The 18,796-nt window shown below is 36.4% G+C and overlaps 1 protein-coding gene across 1 annotated transcript in view; it reads left to right on the top strand.

The window, feature by feature from the left end:
* Positions 1 to 18,796, top strand: part of LOC136025547 (carbonic anhydrase 2-like) — a 44,044-nt gene that overhangs the window by 140 nt on the left and 25,108 nt on the right. The window contains exons 2-3 of the mRNA XM_065701575.1: positions 2,448 to 2,612; positions 4,416 to 4,554. Coding sequence (XP_065557647.1) covers positions 2,448 to 2,612; positions 4,416 to 4,554 — 304 coding nt within the window. The remainder of the gene's footprint in view (positions 1 to 2,447; positions 2,613 to 4,415; positions 4,555 to 18,796) is intronic.

Here is an 18,796-nt window from a genome sequence, read left to right as displayed (position 1 = left end):
GAAATCTGGCACATACGATTTAAAACCTATTATCTCCAACTCATTATTTATTCATGCCTACAAATATTGTGATACTAAGGGGGAAGTGGGGGCATCCAAAAATAAATAACTTAGATAGGAAGACGGGATTCAGTAAAAACAAGATACTAAAACAAACAAAACTCAGATTTATTATCCATTCAGCAGAATTCAGTGCAAATGCTGCTGTATCGTTTACTAGATAGTAATTTCCTTGAGAAGCACTGCTTCTCATGGTCACCGTGCAGTACTGTCAGCACTCACAGTTTTGAATAGGAAAACTCGTGAAAGGCCCACGCTGATGCAACCATGAGGCTTCGCAAGCAGGATTTCCCTATCAAGGATAGGGATGGAGAAAGGAGCTTATGACGGAGTGGAAACACAAACAATCTTCTAACATCGGAACACATCCAACCTTTGATCAAATACTAAAGAAGGTTTTTTTATTTAACTGAAGGTAAGGAGCAATTTTGAAACTTGAGACAAAAAGAAATTTTTCTGTATATGAAAGGGGCTCTCCTCTCCTCAAAGCCTCACTCTTTACGCCAAAGTTTGACTCTTTGTCACAACTCTGCTTTTTAAAACAATAAAAATTTTAGCGTAAAGAGCGATGCGTTGAGGATGGTATATCTCCTTTCATATGCGGAATAATTTCTGTTCATTTTAAGGCTTAATATCGCTCCCTACTTTCGGTTAAAAACCCTTGTTTATTTAACTTCTGAAATTTTTTCAACTACTAAAGGTTAAAATGTGATTCGCCGTACATGAATCATTACAGCAAAATTTGTATGCTAATTTTGGCAGAAATATTCCGTACAGGAAGGGTCCCCCCCCTCCTCAATACATTGCTCTTGACGCTAAAGCTGTTAGCACTTTCAAAAGAGCTTTCCAAAAAAGGTTTCCCGTGTTTCAGTAAACGCTCTTAAAAAATTCGGAAGAACAGGCAAACTTTATCGTTAAAAACAAGGTATTAAAGAGGGGGCAGCCATTCATATATATACTTGTTTCTTTTGTTTTTCAAATAATGCTGATAAATCTGGCTCACCCTCTATGATATATACTTTTCCCCCTCAAGGAAAACTCCTCTGTGGAAATTTCATCCAACTTAGTGTGCAACCCCCCTGCTTCTAATTCCCTCGAAACAGTTCCACCATCGCTAAAAATCTCCTCTCCCTGCAAAGTGCGTGTGGTAAATTCAGCCTGAAAAATTCTCCTTATCATTTTTTCATTTGAATTAGGCTTTAATCTCTAAACAGTTTCAAACAGTTCGTGGTAACGAACTGTAGTAAGGAGCGACCCGGCTCAATAGAAACCAAAACTCTAAAAACTAGAATTTTGATACCAATAGCTACATCAAAAGAATCGCATTTTAATTCTGATTTTAAATATATAAGTTTCATCAAGTTTAGTCTTACGCACCAAAAGTTACGAGCCTGAGAAAATTTGCGTTACTTTTAGAAAATAGGGGGAAACACCCCCTAAAAGTCATAGAATCTTAACGTATCTCTTAAAACTTTTGAACGTAAGTTCTCAGAGATAGTCAATAGCATTAACATCGGTATATGGTCTTTATTGTTTTTAGTATGTATTTTGCTGTGGTGTTCTCGCGCTGGGGTGGCATCCTCTGTTATCTCCTACCTTGTATGTTTTTTTATTATCTGTTTGTTCTTGTTTCAGTTTTTTTTTCTTTTTGGAGTTATTAGTATGACCAGACGTTGCATTTTTTTTCTATGGATTTGTACTACCCCAGTCTTACGAGCTCTGCTCTCTGTAGGGGCATATTATTATTTTTTTTATATTTTTAATTTGAATTAATGAATATTCATTGATTGATATTGATTAAATAGCGTATGAATACACATACAGTGAAGTAAATGTATCAGAAAGGCGGACAGTCAAGAAGAAGGTAACAGGAAAAAGTTTAAAAGAAACACAGCTCAGACGAAGGCAGAAGATGGACTGACCGTAGAAGTATGCACTTGGCCCGATCCCTCCTGGAACGGAAGTTCTAACGATTTGCAGTTCAACCAGGCCTGGGAATAAAATTTTTCTCACGTCTAGCTTTGGTCCCAGAAGCCCCCCTAGAACGAGCTCTCGTTGAAATATATATGGCACACTCTTTTGAAAATGAGACCTCGGAAAATGCTTCTCGAATCTATATCCTAAGCATTCTACAATAGCAATAGAACTTAGAGTTACAAAAAAATGCTCTGAAGGAAAAAGTTTAGAAGGAAAGCTAAGACTCCCCGAAAAATTAGGAAAACTCAAATACTTATTTTAAATTTGCCTTATGTTTTCTTCTTCCTTTGGATCTCCTGAGGAACCCACACATGAATGAAAATAGCCTTTTGTCAAAGGATAGGGACTTTGAAGGAAAGCTTTTTTAATGACTGCTTGTAGGTAATTTGTATAGCCGTGTATTTTTTCAGGTCCTAATAGCTGGAACGAAATAGAGCCTACTTGTGGTGGCTCAGAGCAATCACCAATAAATATTGCCTTTTCTTCAGCAATACCTGCCCAATATGGACCCATATTTATTGTAAATGGTGATTCACCACCGGAAAATCTCCTGATGGTCAATAATGGACACACAGGTGTATCTTTATTTTGTTTTATCCTATTTCATTCTAGCATAATTTAGAACTAATCCAGCTAATTTATGACATTGAAAATTAGCCTATAATATTAACGGTGAATATCAATACTCTGAACATCACGCTGAGATTACTACGTTGAGTTACAAAACACCATAATTTTCTATCCTATTTATTATTTTATAAAAAAAAAATAGAATGAAAAGCATCCTTTTTATAACTGAAAATAAGTTAAGACTCCTTCCGATATTTCCCAAGTCACTCATTAAAGTAATTAGATTGAAAAAAAAAACATTTATCTTCAACTGAAAGTAAGGAGGAATATTAAAACTTAAAATGAATAAAAATTATTCCATATCTAAGCGGGGAGGCCCCTTTCTCAAGCCTCTTCTAAAGTCTTTGTTCCTTAAGAATACATTTTGCTAAAATTCAACGGAACTTGTTTTTGATCAGTTTTTTTTTACAGAATTGTGACAAAACGTCAAACTTTAGTTTAAAGAATAAGGTCGAGGAATATTTTTGTCGTTCTAAGTTTTAATATAACTCCTTTTTTTCAGTTGAAAAAACTTGCTTGTTTTATTCAGTTCCTGGCCATGCTTAAATGATGCTAGTGAATCACCTTACCTCCCTTAGGGTAAAATTGCCCTTAAAAATTCCTCCGGCAACTTTTCTCCCCACAGAGAATTCTTCCCGTGAAAATTCACCTGAGAAAACACTCCCAAAAATTGTCCGGATATTTTCCAACGATAAATACTATTTGTGAACAATGGCAAAAATGCGGAACTTACATCTTTTCCCCCCTGGTAATATGGGGGGGGGGTCATGTCATTCTCAATGGCAGAGTTATTAAACCATCCAACTGTGTTGAATAAAATGGTTACTTCAATATTTTGATCAATGTCTTTAGAAAAAAGGGGCCTTAGGAGGAGGGGACTAGTTGACTTCCAATCTTTATTGTCACCAAAAAAGGGTACTAGAACTTTTACCTTCCAATCAAATGAGCCCTCTCACGCTCTTCTTGGATCACTAGTTTAATATAACCGCCCCTGGAAAATAACGTGTCCGTGATCTTTCTTCTCCTAAAGAATTCAAAAACTCTACATTTTTGTATATAAGGGCTTGAAATATATACAATAGGGTTCTCTGATATGCTGAATCTGGTAGTGTGATTTGTCATTAAAGGATATGCTTTTTGGGTGTGTTTTCTCCCTATTTTGAGTATAGAGTGAATTTTCTCCGGCTTGTAGCTTTTGATAAATAGTAATAAAATTAATGAACTTTATATATTTGAAATCAGCACTAAAAGCTAATTCCTTTGATTTATCTATTGCTATTAAACTTCTATTTTTGAAAGCCTTTTATTAACTTGCTTTCTCTTTCTGTCGCTAATTTAGATGCTTATTTCGACCCCTTCCTCTTATTCGATTTGGCTAAAAATTTGTATATATCTTTGCTTTGCCTTTTATTATTCTGATACATTTAAGCTTCAGAAAGACTTACTTATCCTTTTAACACTTTTAACATTTTGAAGTGAACAATTTTTTTGTCAGTTTATCAAAGGCTCATTGTCGGTGAAAGTTAAAAAGATATTTTAGCAAACTTTAAGAATAAAATATTATACCTTCAATATTGTGAAAATAAAAACTGAGCTAAAGAACAGAAGGAGAGTGAGAAAGAGAGAGAGAGAGAGGGACAGAAAGACAGAAATAGTAGGATGGAAAACTTACCCCTTCACTGTAGTGAATTGAGTGTTTAAGTTAGACCTTATCTTTAATGTTACTGAAACTACGTCTTACTTTTTAGTCGTTGTTTCCATGGAGGGGGATAGAATTCCTCAGGTATCGGAGGATTCTTTAAATGCAACATTCAACCTTGCTCAGGTTCACTTTCACTGGGGTTCAAATGGTACACATGGATCGGAGCATGCATTAGATTTTAAAAGGTAAAATTAAATCCTTTTATACTTCTTATTTTACCGTACTTCTTCATTGAAGTCTAAATTGTAGATAGATGCGCATATCTATTAAACAACGAGTCTAAACAATAAAACAAAATACATTATATACCTTCGCAAGGCTTTAATGTAGGAACAAAGAAAAAAAAGAATACTAAAAAGGAAAAAGACTACAAGAAGGAAAAAGGAAAAATCGCACATTACTGATTACCCACCGAAAATCCTGTAAGTAATGAGCCACATCGTAACTTAAACTGTACAGAAATTATTTAGAATTTGAGGAGCGCTGCCCTCTCCTCGACCTCTTGTTTTTTAATCCAATTCTTCTCTTATTAAATATCATGGTAGAACTTAATTTTCCTCCTCTCCCTCTTGCGAAATTTCTTTGGAACACTATAATCTCGTTCCCTCCCTTCTTGGCCTTTTTGCCTATATGAATGTGGATGTAACATTTTATGTAACATAAAAAAAAAATAATGCAATGAGAGGAAACTTTTCATCCCAGTACCAATTGTACAGGCGTAGCCTAATCTAAACATATTCCCAGGAATCAAGAGGGATGATAAATTATTTTTGACACACACCCCATGCCCCCAAGAAAAACTGCTTGGGTTAGGCACATGGAATTAGGAAGAAAGGCTCACGGAGTTGGAAAATTTGGGTATAGAAGGTCAATTTTTTACCAGCCAGCTCAACTAAACAAAAGTCAATCACACCTCCTCGAAAATGGCTAATATACCACTCTATATGATTTTACTGAGTCGAAAACGAATATAAATAGTTAAATAATTTTTTTAAAAATAGCTACCTTCACCGTTTGTTTTATAGACCAAGTACATGTACAAGGAACATAAGCACCAACGCTTGGTATTACTGTCTCTTGACCTGGAAAGCTTAAAACACGGTCTTTAAATAGTTTTGAATCGAATTTTGAATCGGCTGCCTCAGAGATCTTAATCGGCCGGCTATTAGGCACCCTTTGGAGCAAAATTTTTTGTTTTTGCGACACAAATTGACTGAGAACCACCTTTTGTGCTGCATAAAAATGTCATACAGCAACTTTTCATTTTCTCTTCTAAAGAGCTTTTTCTTGATAATTTAAAAAAATTGGTTCGATAAGATCGTACCGAGGAAAAACAACAACAAACAAACTAGCAAATAAACACGGATCAGTGATCATCCTTTTTGAGAAAGATTAAAAATATTCCCAATTTTTTTTCAGTCTCAAAATTTGTTGTTAACTTTAAACTCAATAGGTTTCATATATAATGAATATATATGAAAAAAGGATTCTTTCAACATGTATTTTTAACATATAATTTATATTTATAACATATATTTAACATATATTTATAGTTTTAGTTAACTCGGCCTATTAACTCGAGTTGCTCCTTCCTTACAGTTTATTAACACGAAATGTTTAGTGGAAGAAAAGTAAACATAAAAAAACAGTATTTATATTTGAGTGTCTATTAAAAAAGGTTCTCAGCAACGCTTACCTCCCTCCTCTTAGAAAGTTTCCAGCCTATGCTCATGATGCCCAAAATAATAACCTTTGGTGCTGGGAAGCAACTTAATGTAATATTTTCTGTTTCAAGGGAAAACATTTTCGTCAAAAAGAAGTGAATTTTCATCCCAAAGCACCCAATTTAGGACTCAAATGAAATAAAGTTAGATCAGGAAATAGTTTATTTCCATCTCCCAGACTCTATTCTACATTTATCTGAAATTTCACGGATAGCTAAAACATTTGAGTATTAAAATGGATATTTTTTTTAATGAAACATATCCATCAACCTCTTCCATAATGGTTGTAGCGTAATTTTACATCATTTTGTGTAACTCTATCCAACATAAAATAAGTAGTTAAATGAAAAATTAAAATAATTTTATTGCCCATTTCTTCGAATGGACTATGCGATTCTTTAGGAGAGAATGTATCCCAACGCACCGCTGCTATATCTAAACCTGGAAGTTCAACCTATAGCATTTTGATAATTTAAAATCTATTGCTTACTTCTGAATCTTCAAGCGATTGCAGCTTTCTCCGATTAGAGCACAGTTGTCGTTTGTGTCATAAAACCACGGGAAATGCCACTGTAAAGCGGGAAGATCTTTTTGGGTATTTAAAAAGAAGAAGTTTTTAATATCAGTTGAAACAAGCTCTTCCCTGATTTTTTAGGACTATTGGTTTGATGCTATCGCTCTTAACACTGAAAAGGTAAGCTTCGCAAAAAATTACGTAGATGGTAAGCTTTCGTAAAAATCACTACTTGAAGGAACATTGAGTTCTACAATTCATCATTTGAGCATACTTTAAAAGTAAGAGGGAATTATCAAAAAAGATCTTCGAACAATCTTTTATACAGCACAAAAGATTGCTTTCATGTCTTGGAATCCCATGGAATATATGCTGTAGATCACTGTAGATCTAAAGCTGTAGATCATTCTTTTCCAATCCACAGACGTCATTGAACCTCTTTCATCCGTCACGGCCATTGTCTGACTAACTTCGCGTCTGATCAAGCATTGCAAAGTGGGTGTTTCTAAGAAAGTAGCCATATGTGACTGGGCCAACTTTTTGAACATAAAATTCATGAAAGCCTTTCGTGAAAGTGGTTTTCTAATAGGTTTGGAGATACTTAAGGAGTAGGGGACATAACTGTTGATGCATGCTACATTTATCAACTTGTAAAATATACACATGAGTAGTGAGGGGGGGGGAATACTACTAGCCTTTCTTCTATTACTATAATAGAACAAAACTGTTGATGTATGCGACATTTATCAACCCGTAAAATATAGACATGAGTAGTGAGGGGGGCAATACTACGAGCCTGCCAATAGTAACTATTCCTTTCTTCCTTAGCAGTTTAAGATCACGAAGAATGTTTACCGGTGATTCCCTCAGGACATTTTTCAAGAATATTATTGTTTACATTTGATGCACTGCTGGTTGTTACATCACAGTTTTGGAGATTTTATTGTTTATTTATGCAAATTTAAATGAAGATGAGAATTATATATAGGTGCTATCGTTTACATTTTACGCAGAGGTGGTTGTTACATCATTGTTTAGCAGATGTTAATCTTTACTTATGTCTTGTGAGCTCTCGAATGTAGTATGGTGTTAATGGAAATCTCTCAGTCCTTGTTGCCTTTCGCAAATATGGCATTGCATTCACCCTGTACTTTGTTCCAACGTCACACATTATGACAATCTAAAATCTGTACTTGCTAGGTTTGTTATGAATGTCATTCTAAGAGGACAGCGTCTGCGGAATCCTAAAAGCTACCCATCGATTGTGACGTTGTATCTTTGCAGCTCTGCATGATCAGTTCCTCAATTTTTCTTATAGGTGCAAATGGGTATTTTTTTTTGTTCTTTGCGATAATTGTTTCCTTGTATCGCAAAGAATTGATCGAAAATCTGAAGTACTGATAGTTCATGGTGGCATGGTATGCAGAGCCATTCAATTGGGAGTCTAATAGCTCCTCGGTCGAAAGAGGCCCTTCTTTGAGTGACCCTGAGAGAATATGAATTCCAGTTAAGACTCTAATGTCTCCCTCAATCGCTGCACCAGTGGTTGCACTTTTATGTGAATCAATTCTTTCTTTCTCCTTATTTCCTCGTTGGTATGTTTTGTTAGTTTTTTGAAGACAACGTGTTTAAAAAAACAGTTGAAATGTAGACATTTAACTTTTGGCCGCTTTTACAGTGTCACTTGGAGGACCAGCTATACCTCCCACAATGTTTCTTGCCCTTGCCTTGTTAGGTCTCGGTGGCAGAACAGCCGACCATCGATGACCATTCTTTTCTTTCAAAGGGTTTTTCTTGATATGACAATATGTCTATCCCCTGGCAGCTGAGATGATAGAAGAGGATCTTCATTGGTCTCACTTGACGATTCAGGAGATTTGGAACCTTCAGCCATCCTTTTTTACGATTCGACTGGGACTAGCTAAAACCCACTACAGTAGAATGGTCTTCATCAGGGCTGTTATATTCGTTCTCGTCTGGAGGAGTATGGCCATCATCAGAATCCTCACTATAAGAAATGCAAAGGATTTCCTTATCCTCTTCATCTTCTGCATAAGAGTCCGCCGCTTCATAATCTTCTGATTCAAGTAGTTGCAAAATTTCAGCATTCGACAGCCCTCGCGAGATCATTCAGCAAAATCTCTCAAATCACTCAGAATCACTCACCCTTAATATTTCTCAAACCGGTTCAGACAATAAAACCAATTTTTCCACTTCATTTATCTGAAATCCCTAGAAGTCTGGTGTCAAATCCCTAGAAATCCCCGTTTTCAATACTAAAATCTCTATTATTTTTCCTATTTTCTAACTTCTTTTCAAATCATTATTAAAGCCTTGTTATGCTGAATTTTGAAGGCTTTTGTCAAAATGACTTATGCAACTTTAAACCTTTACTTGTACCAAATACCTTGTTTTGACAATTAAAAGAATGCTTTGTATTTATCATCTAGTTAAGTTTGGATTTAAGTGCCAGATTTCGGATTCTGGACCATATGAAGATTCTTTTTCTTTCTGCCATTCTTTTTTCCGCCTGTACTACTGTTTTCGCAACACTCATGTTTTTATTTGAATCGGTACGATGGATTGGCAAAATGATATCCAGCCGGTCGCTTTCTCAAGCATTGGTTTTTTTTTTTTTTTACTAGTTCTCGTATTGATCTGTGTTTGTGCTAATAAAAATGTCTGGAAAAAAAAAATATTTATCCGTCGATAGATCTGTCAAAACATGAATGAGAATATGAACTCTAAGCATAGAAAGTTGTTCCAGATGTACTTTGATTCAGACAGAAAATGTAAAAAATAAAACGACACTTAGGCATTATCCACATTCGTGCAATAAGGCGAGGATATAGGAAGACAATTAAGAGAAATAGATTGTTATTCTCTTTTCTAAAAGCATGACTATTCAGAATGCTCAATTTGTTGTCTCAGTTCGTGAGTGGATATAGTGGTCAGAATAAATAAAAATTGCTGTTTTTGGTTATTTTTGGTAATTGGGGCTATAAGGCCACACTACTTATCACACCAATGTGAACAATCCAATAGTTGCCTCAGAATCGGGTTCTATTGATAAAAAGACAACACACTGAAGAATCCATTTTTAGTCAAAATCAAATTCCACACCTTCATCTATTGTGTTTATGGTAGCTGAAGTCTTGACTCTTTGCGTGTGCAGCATTAGCTGCTTGTCTTCACAACTGCATGGGAAACTTCCTTGGTCACACTTCATACGATATTTGGTTTTCAGAATTCTACGTTTTCGTTTTAAGTTTATTCGTTCTGTCTGTCTTTAAAATTGTTACTGTACAATAAAAAAAAAACATTTCAACGACGATCTTTGAGAAAGGAAAGAGAAAGCAAAAATATTACTGCCAATTTAAGATTTGCGTATACCTCGGTTCCAGAAGAGTTTTTCTTCAAAAAACCAATCGTCGGTAGGCAACCGAAATCATATTTCAAACATCGATGATGCTTAGCTTCCTACACATCTGTTTGATTTTGTTTCCATTCCATTATACTTTTCCATATTTTTGAACAAAGGGTTGAAGAGAACCAGGCCGTATTGACTAAGCTTATACAGTGTAAACTATTTTTTCATATTTTTAATTGTCTTCATAAAAACGAAAATCAGGTTTGGACCTGCTGGAAGCTTTCATGTAAAAAAATTGTGCCGCTCTGAGGGTATTTTTAACTGCATCATAGGGCACATAAGATCCGATTTTAATCTCAAGAGAGAATCCTAACCATTTGAAACCGGATAAATACTTCTGAGGGGTAGGTAAGCCTTTAGGAGTAGGTTACAGTAGGTAAGCACTTTAAGATATGCGTATACCTCGGTTCCAGAAGAGTTTATCTTCAAAAAACCAATCGCCGGTAGGCAACTGAAACCTTATTTCAAACATTGATGATGCTTAGCTTAGTACACATCTGTTTGATTTTGTTTCAATTCCATTACACTTTTCCATATTTTTGAACAAAGGGTTGAAGAGAACTAGGCCGTAGTGACTAAGTTGGTACAGGGTAAACTATTTTTTCATATTTTTAATTGTCTTCCCAAAAACGAAATCAAGTTTGGACCTGCTGGAAGCTTTCATGTGAAAACATTGTGCCACTCTGAGGATCTTTTTAACTGCATCATAGGGCACATAAGATCTGAGTTTAACTTAAGAGAGAATCCTACCCATTTGAAACCAGATAAATACTTCTGAGGGGTAGGTAAGCACTTAGGTCAGTCAATTTAAGTTCAAATGCATTCGTTGAAGTCACATAGTCCTTATTCAAGTCTTGCTTTAATAGAAGAGCACCTCTGCACCTTTGATTGCGGGGGTCCTACTCTGCCCCTTTACCAGGGTCTCTTCAAATGATTATTAGTTTTTAAAGAATGTTGGACCTCTCTTCTCTTTACTGCTAAGTCAGTTTCGTCGTCTCCATAGCCTGTATAGACACCAGTTGCGCAAACATTTTTCAAAAGCAACAAATAGCTACTGTCACGACAATAATTGGCGCTGCGTCATTCCGCACTGATTGGCTGTAGGAGTGCCGGAGGTTAGCGCCTAGTCTAAAGATGTGTGTTGAAATCTTTCTATGGGCAAGATACCACTCCGTGCAACTGCTATCTATATAGGCTGTGATTGTCTCCTAGAAGTCTCTGTCCACCATAGGTAAGCATTTAAACAAAATGCGCTTCCGACTCGACTCTGCAAAAGATCCTTAACTCCCTTTATGGCATTGAAACCAGACTATCAGATTTCTGGAAACCAAACAAAGATATAAGACTGAGTTCTCAGTGAGAAAGCTCTCAATGAATGACATTGAAGTGTACAAAATAAGACTCCGGGTATCCATTCATTAAAATTTGTGAACACCTACAAAATTTACAATGGTAGTCTCTAAGACACGTCACATGTTGTGTTAAGAAATACAGCAAATTTTGTCTAACAATGTGTTTGTTTCCTAGTCTGTACTTCTGCATTCTATGCAGGCCTACATTTAATTGAAACCCATCAATGAATAAATAGAGATTTAATGGCACCAATTCATGGAATACCGTAAGGGCCAAGGTTGTTTTTATTTATTTTGAAATTAAAACACCAAAAACTTATTCTTTAAGCTATGGGGGAGCAATTTTTTCAAGATTATACCCAAGAAAGGTATACTTGCAAATCTTGGGGGCAAATAATCCCTTCCCCTTGGTATTTTTGCACATTTATTGGTCAGTTCAGAGCTTCTAAAACTCTATTTTCCTTGTGATTAAAACCTTTTTTGGAGGTTACGACTGAGAAATAAAGACCTTCTCTAAAATAAAAAATCGGTACTGGCATATGCTCGTTTACGAGATCCTCGGAGTTCTTCAAAAATAAAGCACACTATCCAGCGAGCATATTCCATACGAGAATCTCAAAACTTAAAGAAATTTTGGATACTAAAGCTCGGCCAGGTATTATACCATTTAGTTTCGGTGGTTTGATTATGATTCCCTCTTGAAGATAAGATTTGTCTAAATCATTGGAACATCTTGGAAGCCTTGGTCTTCCATATATCATGTGAATTTATTTTAACTTTTACTTATCGTTTCACGCATTCAAAAAATTGAGTCATTTGTTATTCCCTTTCCCAACACATTTCACAAAGTGCTCAAACTCTCTAGTCTATGTTTCTTAATCTGATGATACATTTTAACCAATATTGAATAATGTCAAATTTATCCAAGTATCCTAACAGAGGCTTTTGCAGAAAAACCTACAGGGGCTTTTTAGTCTTTAAAACTTGTGAAAAGGGGTCAACATCAAACAATTAGCTACTAAATTATTCTTTCACTACCTGACCAACAATATGTGCAGTTTCTGAATCCGGACAGTTTGCTACTCTAGCTTTTTCACAAATTTAATATTTTTAAGGTTGAGGCAAAAAGTTGATTGAGTAAATACCAGGAAATGTTACGAGATATGTAATCTCTACGCCTTTTTTGCTGATAAACATGAAACTAAATGCTTAATGTCAACAGAATTGTTGGGAGTTTAAAGACTTGAGAGAGAGTGAGGTTCGGGCAGAGTTTCAGCCTGCAGGTGTATATTAAGCTGTGTGGAATCTTTGTTTTGTGAAAGTGAGTAAGAAGAATGCGGAGGATGTGAAGTTGAAAGCATATTTGGCAGCAACGAAAAATATTCTATGAAAGAGCTTCCCTTAGCTGAGAAGAAACCCTAGTTCCAAATAAGGTATAAATATAAACAGATATAATACAACACAGAGATCAATTACACAAGGAAGATAAAAATCACAGTAACACAGAGATTCAATGGATAGTGGCAAAGCTATTCAAAGTTTTTTCTTCTTCTTTGCTACCATGGCCTTTGAGGGTTTTGGCATCAACTGTTTTGAAGTTAGAACAGCTTGTTACTTTACAATTGCCACACGCCCAGTTACATTTTAAGCCATGCCTTAGCAAGAACATCGCAGCTTCGTACACTCGGTCTTCCCATTACAGTGAAGCATTGAGAGAAGGGAAGGCGGTGCCGATCTATATATATATATATATATATATATATATATATATATATATATATATATATATATATATATATATATATGTATATATATATATATATATATATATATATATATATATATATATATATATATATGTATATATATGTTATTTATTTATTTATAACCCCCATAATACAATGATAAAACTGTTAAGTAGACAGAAAAAAAAGGAAAAAAACAACCATAAACCTGCGATTCTATAATACAACATAAATAAATTAACTCAATATAAGAAATTGCCTAGGAGGGTATAAAAAACCGATCATTTGCTGAGTTTTAAAACATAGATCTGTGGATATTCACATTTGGTAGAATTAACTGAAAATACCTGTGTATCTGAATACACAGGTCGTAATTCTTCTTTCCGCACAATCCAGCCGAACTCTAAAGGATCCAGTCGACACTCAACATTTTTCTACGCTTTTACTTGGAAGTATGCTCGAAGCGAATGATACTTGCAAACATCACTAGTTCGTGGGAGTTTTTTTGCCTCAACATACCTCCTAGAACTTCCAACTTTTTCGAAGAATTTTCTGTAGCGAACCTAGTCAAGACTTGGTTTTATTTTCTGCAGCCTTAAATAAGATAAGCATGGCCTTCTCTACAGCTGTTCTAATGTTGTCATGAGAAGCTGAATCTAGGAATTTTCCCTTGATATCCTGGAAAGTCTTCTTATTTATCGCGTGGTTTAGTGGTGTATATTTTTCTATGCCATAAATTTGTGAAGTCGAAGCGCATCCGAGAAAGGCACGTAGGATAAAGTTTGGTCGCAAAGGACGTCAACAAGTTTCAGTTTAGCTGCCAATATACCCCATAGCTGGCCTGTAGTTCTCCGTGACTTTGACTTGGAATGGAAATAAATCGGCTTACAGTCTCCCTTCGTTTGGTACCGTAAAAGGACTAGTAAGTCCGTATCTTCTCCTATTAACAGTGGGTTGGTTTCTGCTGACTTGAACCCAGTCATCACAATCAGCAGTTTGGCATCAGCTGGTGACTGGTTCGTTTCAAATCTCACATCATTACGGTAGCCGGACAGCATGCTGATGATTGCCTATTTGTTTTCTGCGTTGATTAGGAAATCATCTTTTTTTTACTAAACGATGCATCTGCAGCTGAATGCTAGTCTTAGGAGAGCCTGTAGATATTCTTCCTCTCCCATGCGTCACGTCTTTAATTGAGGGTCCAGATAAATACTCGTCAAATGACATAAAAGTGGATTCATATCTTCAAGTCACATAATCGATGTATTTGCTGCATATATCTGCAAACGTGCTGCTTTTTTCCCAAGTAAAACGATGTAGAAAGACCCCGCCATCTACTACATACTGAGGTTCATCCAAGATTTTGAGTCCCAAGCACCCTAAGCTTTTTTCCACCTACTGAGGGAGACCATTAGGCTCAAATAACAAAGGTAGCAAGAAGCAGAGTTCGTACTTGAAAAACATGTGAAGTTCTACATCTGAACTCTTTGCAACAGTGGTCAGCCTTTGAAACATTAAAGCAAAGTCAATGGTAGGCAGTTCTGCTGCTGAAATAAGGTTACTTTGCACTCTCATAGTAATAGCAGCTTTCCTATTAATAGAGTAAATATTTGCATCTTTTCCTCGTCTAGTCTCAAATGTATAGCCTCGTATAGCCTTGTCTACATGGCTCATTTGTGACAGGTTACAAATCTAGGAGAAAGCGGATAACCTTTTCAACATCTTTAACGTCATGTTTCATTCTTGTCTCTCCAGCATCTTTGTGCTGCTCGCTAGTCTCAAATGTTACACCCGTGAGTTCTTGGAGGGCAGAGCTGAAAGCAGCCCGCCCAGGAGCAGATAAAAGCCATGTTAGATACTGCAACTCACTCATACCATGTTTACGTGATATACTTCCACTAGTTTTAAGAGAGCGAATTAATACTTACTCTATGATCACGTCTAGGAAAGACCAGCCCGAAATCTTTCAGTGCGTCGTATCACGAGATTTTGGTCTTCATATTCCTTGAACACCTGAAGATTTGTTTCTCTAATGTTCGATATTTTCTGGAGATAAGTTCTGTAGAACTGCACGTACAAGTGATGGTTGGAAGATGCAAAGATCCGAAGCATCTATTCACCAATGTAGAGGTGAAGGTTCCACTTGCATTTTCTTTTTGCCACAATCGAAACTTCAGTAAATCAGCAGTATTTATATAAATATCAATCCAGAGCTTTGAAATCTGTAATGTCCACGACGGTGACGCTTTTAGTGACCCGAGCTTGCTTGCAAACACGCTAATTAAGGGCTCTTGTTCTAGCTCCTTAAATTTAATGCATCCTTCTCAGACACCAAAAAATGCTGAGTAAAAAACTGGAAGCTCGGTTGAACTGTTGCAAAGATCAACCTGATCAAAATCCACTGTCGGGCCAACATTGTACGTTTCTGCCGCTAGAAGGCATTCAGGGACCAATCAACAATGACGTGAGCTCTAATAGCCCCACTTTCTAAGCGAGAATCTCCTGAACGGCATTCGGTGCATATATCAGCTCCAACATTTCCTGCAAACCAGAAGCTAGTATCAGATGTTTTATGGCAGCTAAGAAGCTCATTCTAGCGTGAAAGTCTCCAAGAGTAAAACTATGAGTTTCAAAGGACTTCCTTTTGATTCAGACTCTATAATACTCAATGCTTTCCAGTTAAATGGTTGACCGTATGGCGTAACCGGTATGCTGCCGCATTTCCAAACTGGGCATTTACGAAATTAAAAGTAGGCTAGTATAAATACATGTAGGATCATTTGGGCTAAGATCAATCATCGGCATATGTATCACCAAAGCATTTTTTGGGTAAACTGATGCTCCATTAAAGGAAAAATAGTCTGTAGTGTTCCTTACAAACTTGGGATTAGGACACGAAACTGTTTTGACATCTTCCAGTAAAAATACAAAATTCGTGAAAGATCTGGAGTAAAAAGTCTCGGTAATTCCTGATATAGGATGGAAGGCTTGCTACTTGAATTTCTGTAGTAAATAATAGGTATTTCTCCTGACTTCAGTATTTCTTTCACACTGACTGTTTTTCGTCGTTTGAGCGCTTGTGACGACTGAAGACGTGGTATAACTGCAACTAATAGTCCGATAGCGTGGATCGTTTCGTGTCCGTTGATCATTTTTATATTGTAATCTGCATTGTGAGCAACGTGATTTATACAGAACTTCCCTTGTGACCCCTATATTTCGATGTTTGCAGACATCGAAGCATTTCACTCAAATAAACTGGTCTCGCAGTAGGATAAACAGAAATCCGTAAGGTTAGATTATCAACTTGACTGTAGATTCCTTGCTTATGATGAACCTTCACTGCGGGTCCCACTTGAAGGGAAAGTTTAATAACCCTAGGTGTAGTGGCTTGAATGATTCTTTAGCCAATGGCAGCTATTATCAGTTTAGTATCTTTGCCCACGAACAAGTTTCCCAGAGAGAACTTCAGAGTCTGTGGCAAGTAGTTGAAATTTGCTTCGAGATTTTTCAGGTTGTCCGTCTTAACATATTCAGTCATATCTTGAGTGATACGTTTAATGTCGCTTCTCAACATCTCAGCACCGCACTTATGATGTTCATTTTCTGCTGGTTTTCGTCGCTATCATTTGGTTGTGCGTAAGATTTTAGCAGTATAGCACGAGTTATGGGCCTTAATGTGACAACACTACCCTTGCCATCGGTCTCTGCAATCACTAATCCGTCAACCTCTTCTAGACGAGCTTCTTCGTGCAAAATGGGCTAAACAGAGGGCCCTCCAAATGACCGAGAAACTAATTCATCATGTTGACCAAATTATGAACTGTTAACTGTTCGTCACCATTCGCTTCAAAGAACTACATCACCTCTTCAAATGCATGCTTTTGATTCATGTTTACTTTCCTACCTTTCTTTTTTTGAGTTTGTCATTCAGATTTACTGCATGTTTCAAAGGGAGGTTCTTGCCAGATGCAAAGTTGCAGTAATGTTTCATGGCATACAACCTCTGCTGAATGTAGATCCGAACTTGCTGCTAGAATTCGGTCCTGAATTTTCTCAGACCAGCGGTCGTTGTGCTTTTGACGAAGTCCCACCATTGTCTCACCAAACGCTGTTGTGTGGACACGAAAGCTGTTTCCTTCTTGTGAGTCTTCTAAAAAACCACTCTGCTAAAACAAAATAAGTAATCGGTTTTTAAATCGAGTTCTATCAGGCAATTTCTATCTGAAAATTTGAACTTCTCCTCTGGGGTTCATTTTGCTTGATTAAGAATCGCAAGTGCTTGTCAATGGTCTTGACATTTTTGTAAGAACTGTGGCTAGATTTGTGAAAACAATCCCCCACAACAGCCATCACGTCAGTTCGTTTTCACTTTTTACTTGATTTGCTTATGCGTCTCCTCCTTCTTCAGTCACAACAACTTTCTCTTCAGCTTCGAGTATTTGTTTCTTACAAGTTAAACAAATCATCTGCTTAGACTAGAACTGCTCATCTGGAAATTGAAAAACTTGTTTTAAATTGGTTGGGAGAATCCTCAGAGAAAAGGGGTAAGTATTAATCAATCGAAGAAAAGATTAAGTATTTGACAAGCAAAATCTTATTCCGTGTTGGGACAGTTGAAGTTTTAGGTAAAATCGAATTGTTGTACCTCAAATCTTTCCCTGTATCTGACTCAAAGCTTTACCAGCATTATTTAGAAAGTAGAACTTTCAGACAAAGAATCGGAGAAGCGAAAATTCTTTGAAACTCGAGGACGATGAAGGGTTTTCACGGAAAGTCAGGCTCTAGTGTGCCTCAAATTTGCCTTAGAGACTACCTTACCCTCTCCATCCTCAATCCAAATTGCTTTAATGTTCTGATGTACGTAGGGATGTTAAATCAAACCCCTAAATCACTTCCTAATTTCGGAATTGTCTTTTTAGGACGGTATTCTTTACATTAAAAAAATTGACCCTCAACCTCAATCTAAGAAAAACTTAAATTTATGAAAGATCTAGAGCGGTAAACTTTTTTGATTTGCACGCAGCACATAATTTTAAGTTGGGTAGTGAAAAAAACCATTTGTATAGCAATTTGTTGATGTGAAACCACGTTTTTACCAGACCATTTGAACATTTTAGAGCGATATTTACGAGAGAAAAAGTTGGTGGTTTATGTTTGTAAATCAGTGGATTTGGTTTTCAGGGGAAGCGGGTAGGGGAAGAAAGAGGAGTTTAGGTTTCGACTAGAAAATTTACCTGTTGTGGATGTGCTTCTTTACCTGGACTGTGGGTTAACAAAGGAGGGTAAATGGGGTAAGCATGTAGAATTAGTCAAAAAAGGGGAATAGGGTAATAGGAATGGTTCCAATTAGTCCCTTCAGGTCAGTAGGTCTTGAAGATATTAAGTTACAGAAGTGGATGCTTGAGACTAAGTTTGGTCTATAATGGATTATGGAGCAAAAGTTGGGGGTCTGATAAGGCTATTATGTTAGAAAGATTACAATTAAAGTATTTGAGAAGGATGTTAATTTTGAGTGATAGGTTTAATAGCTTAGTTATTAAATGTGATTTGGGAATTGGTTGTTAAGGAGTAGGGAACAATCACCAATGGTGAACTATTGGGAAAGAGAGGTAAATATGGAGAAGCATAGGTTAGTAAGGGAAGCATTGGCTTATTTTCT

Source organism: Artemia franciscana, chromosome 3 (assembly GCF_032884065.1).
Source record: "Artemia franciscana chromosome 3, ASM3288406v1, whole genome shotgun sequence".
NCBI lineage: Eukaryota > Metazoa > Arthropoda > Branchiopoda > Anostraca > Artemiidae > Artemia > Artemia franciscana.
The sequence above is the reverse complement of the archived record's forward strand: the minus strand, read 5'-3'. Positions and strand labels throughout refer to the sequence as shown.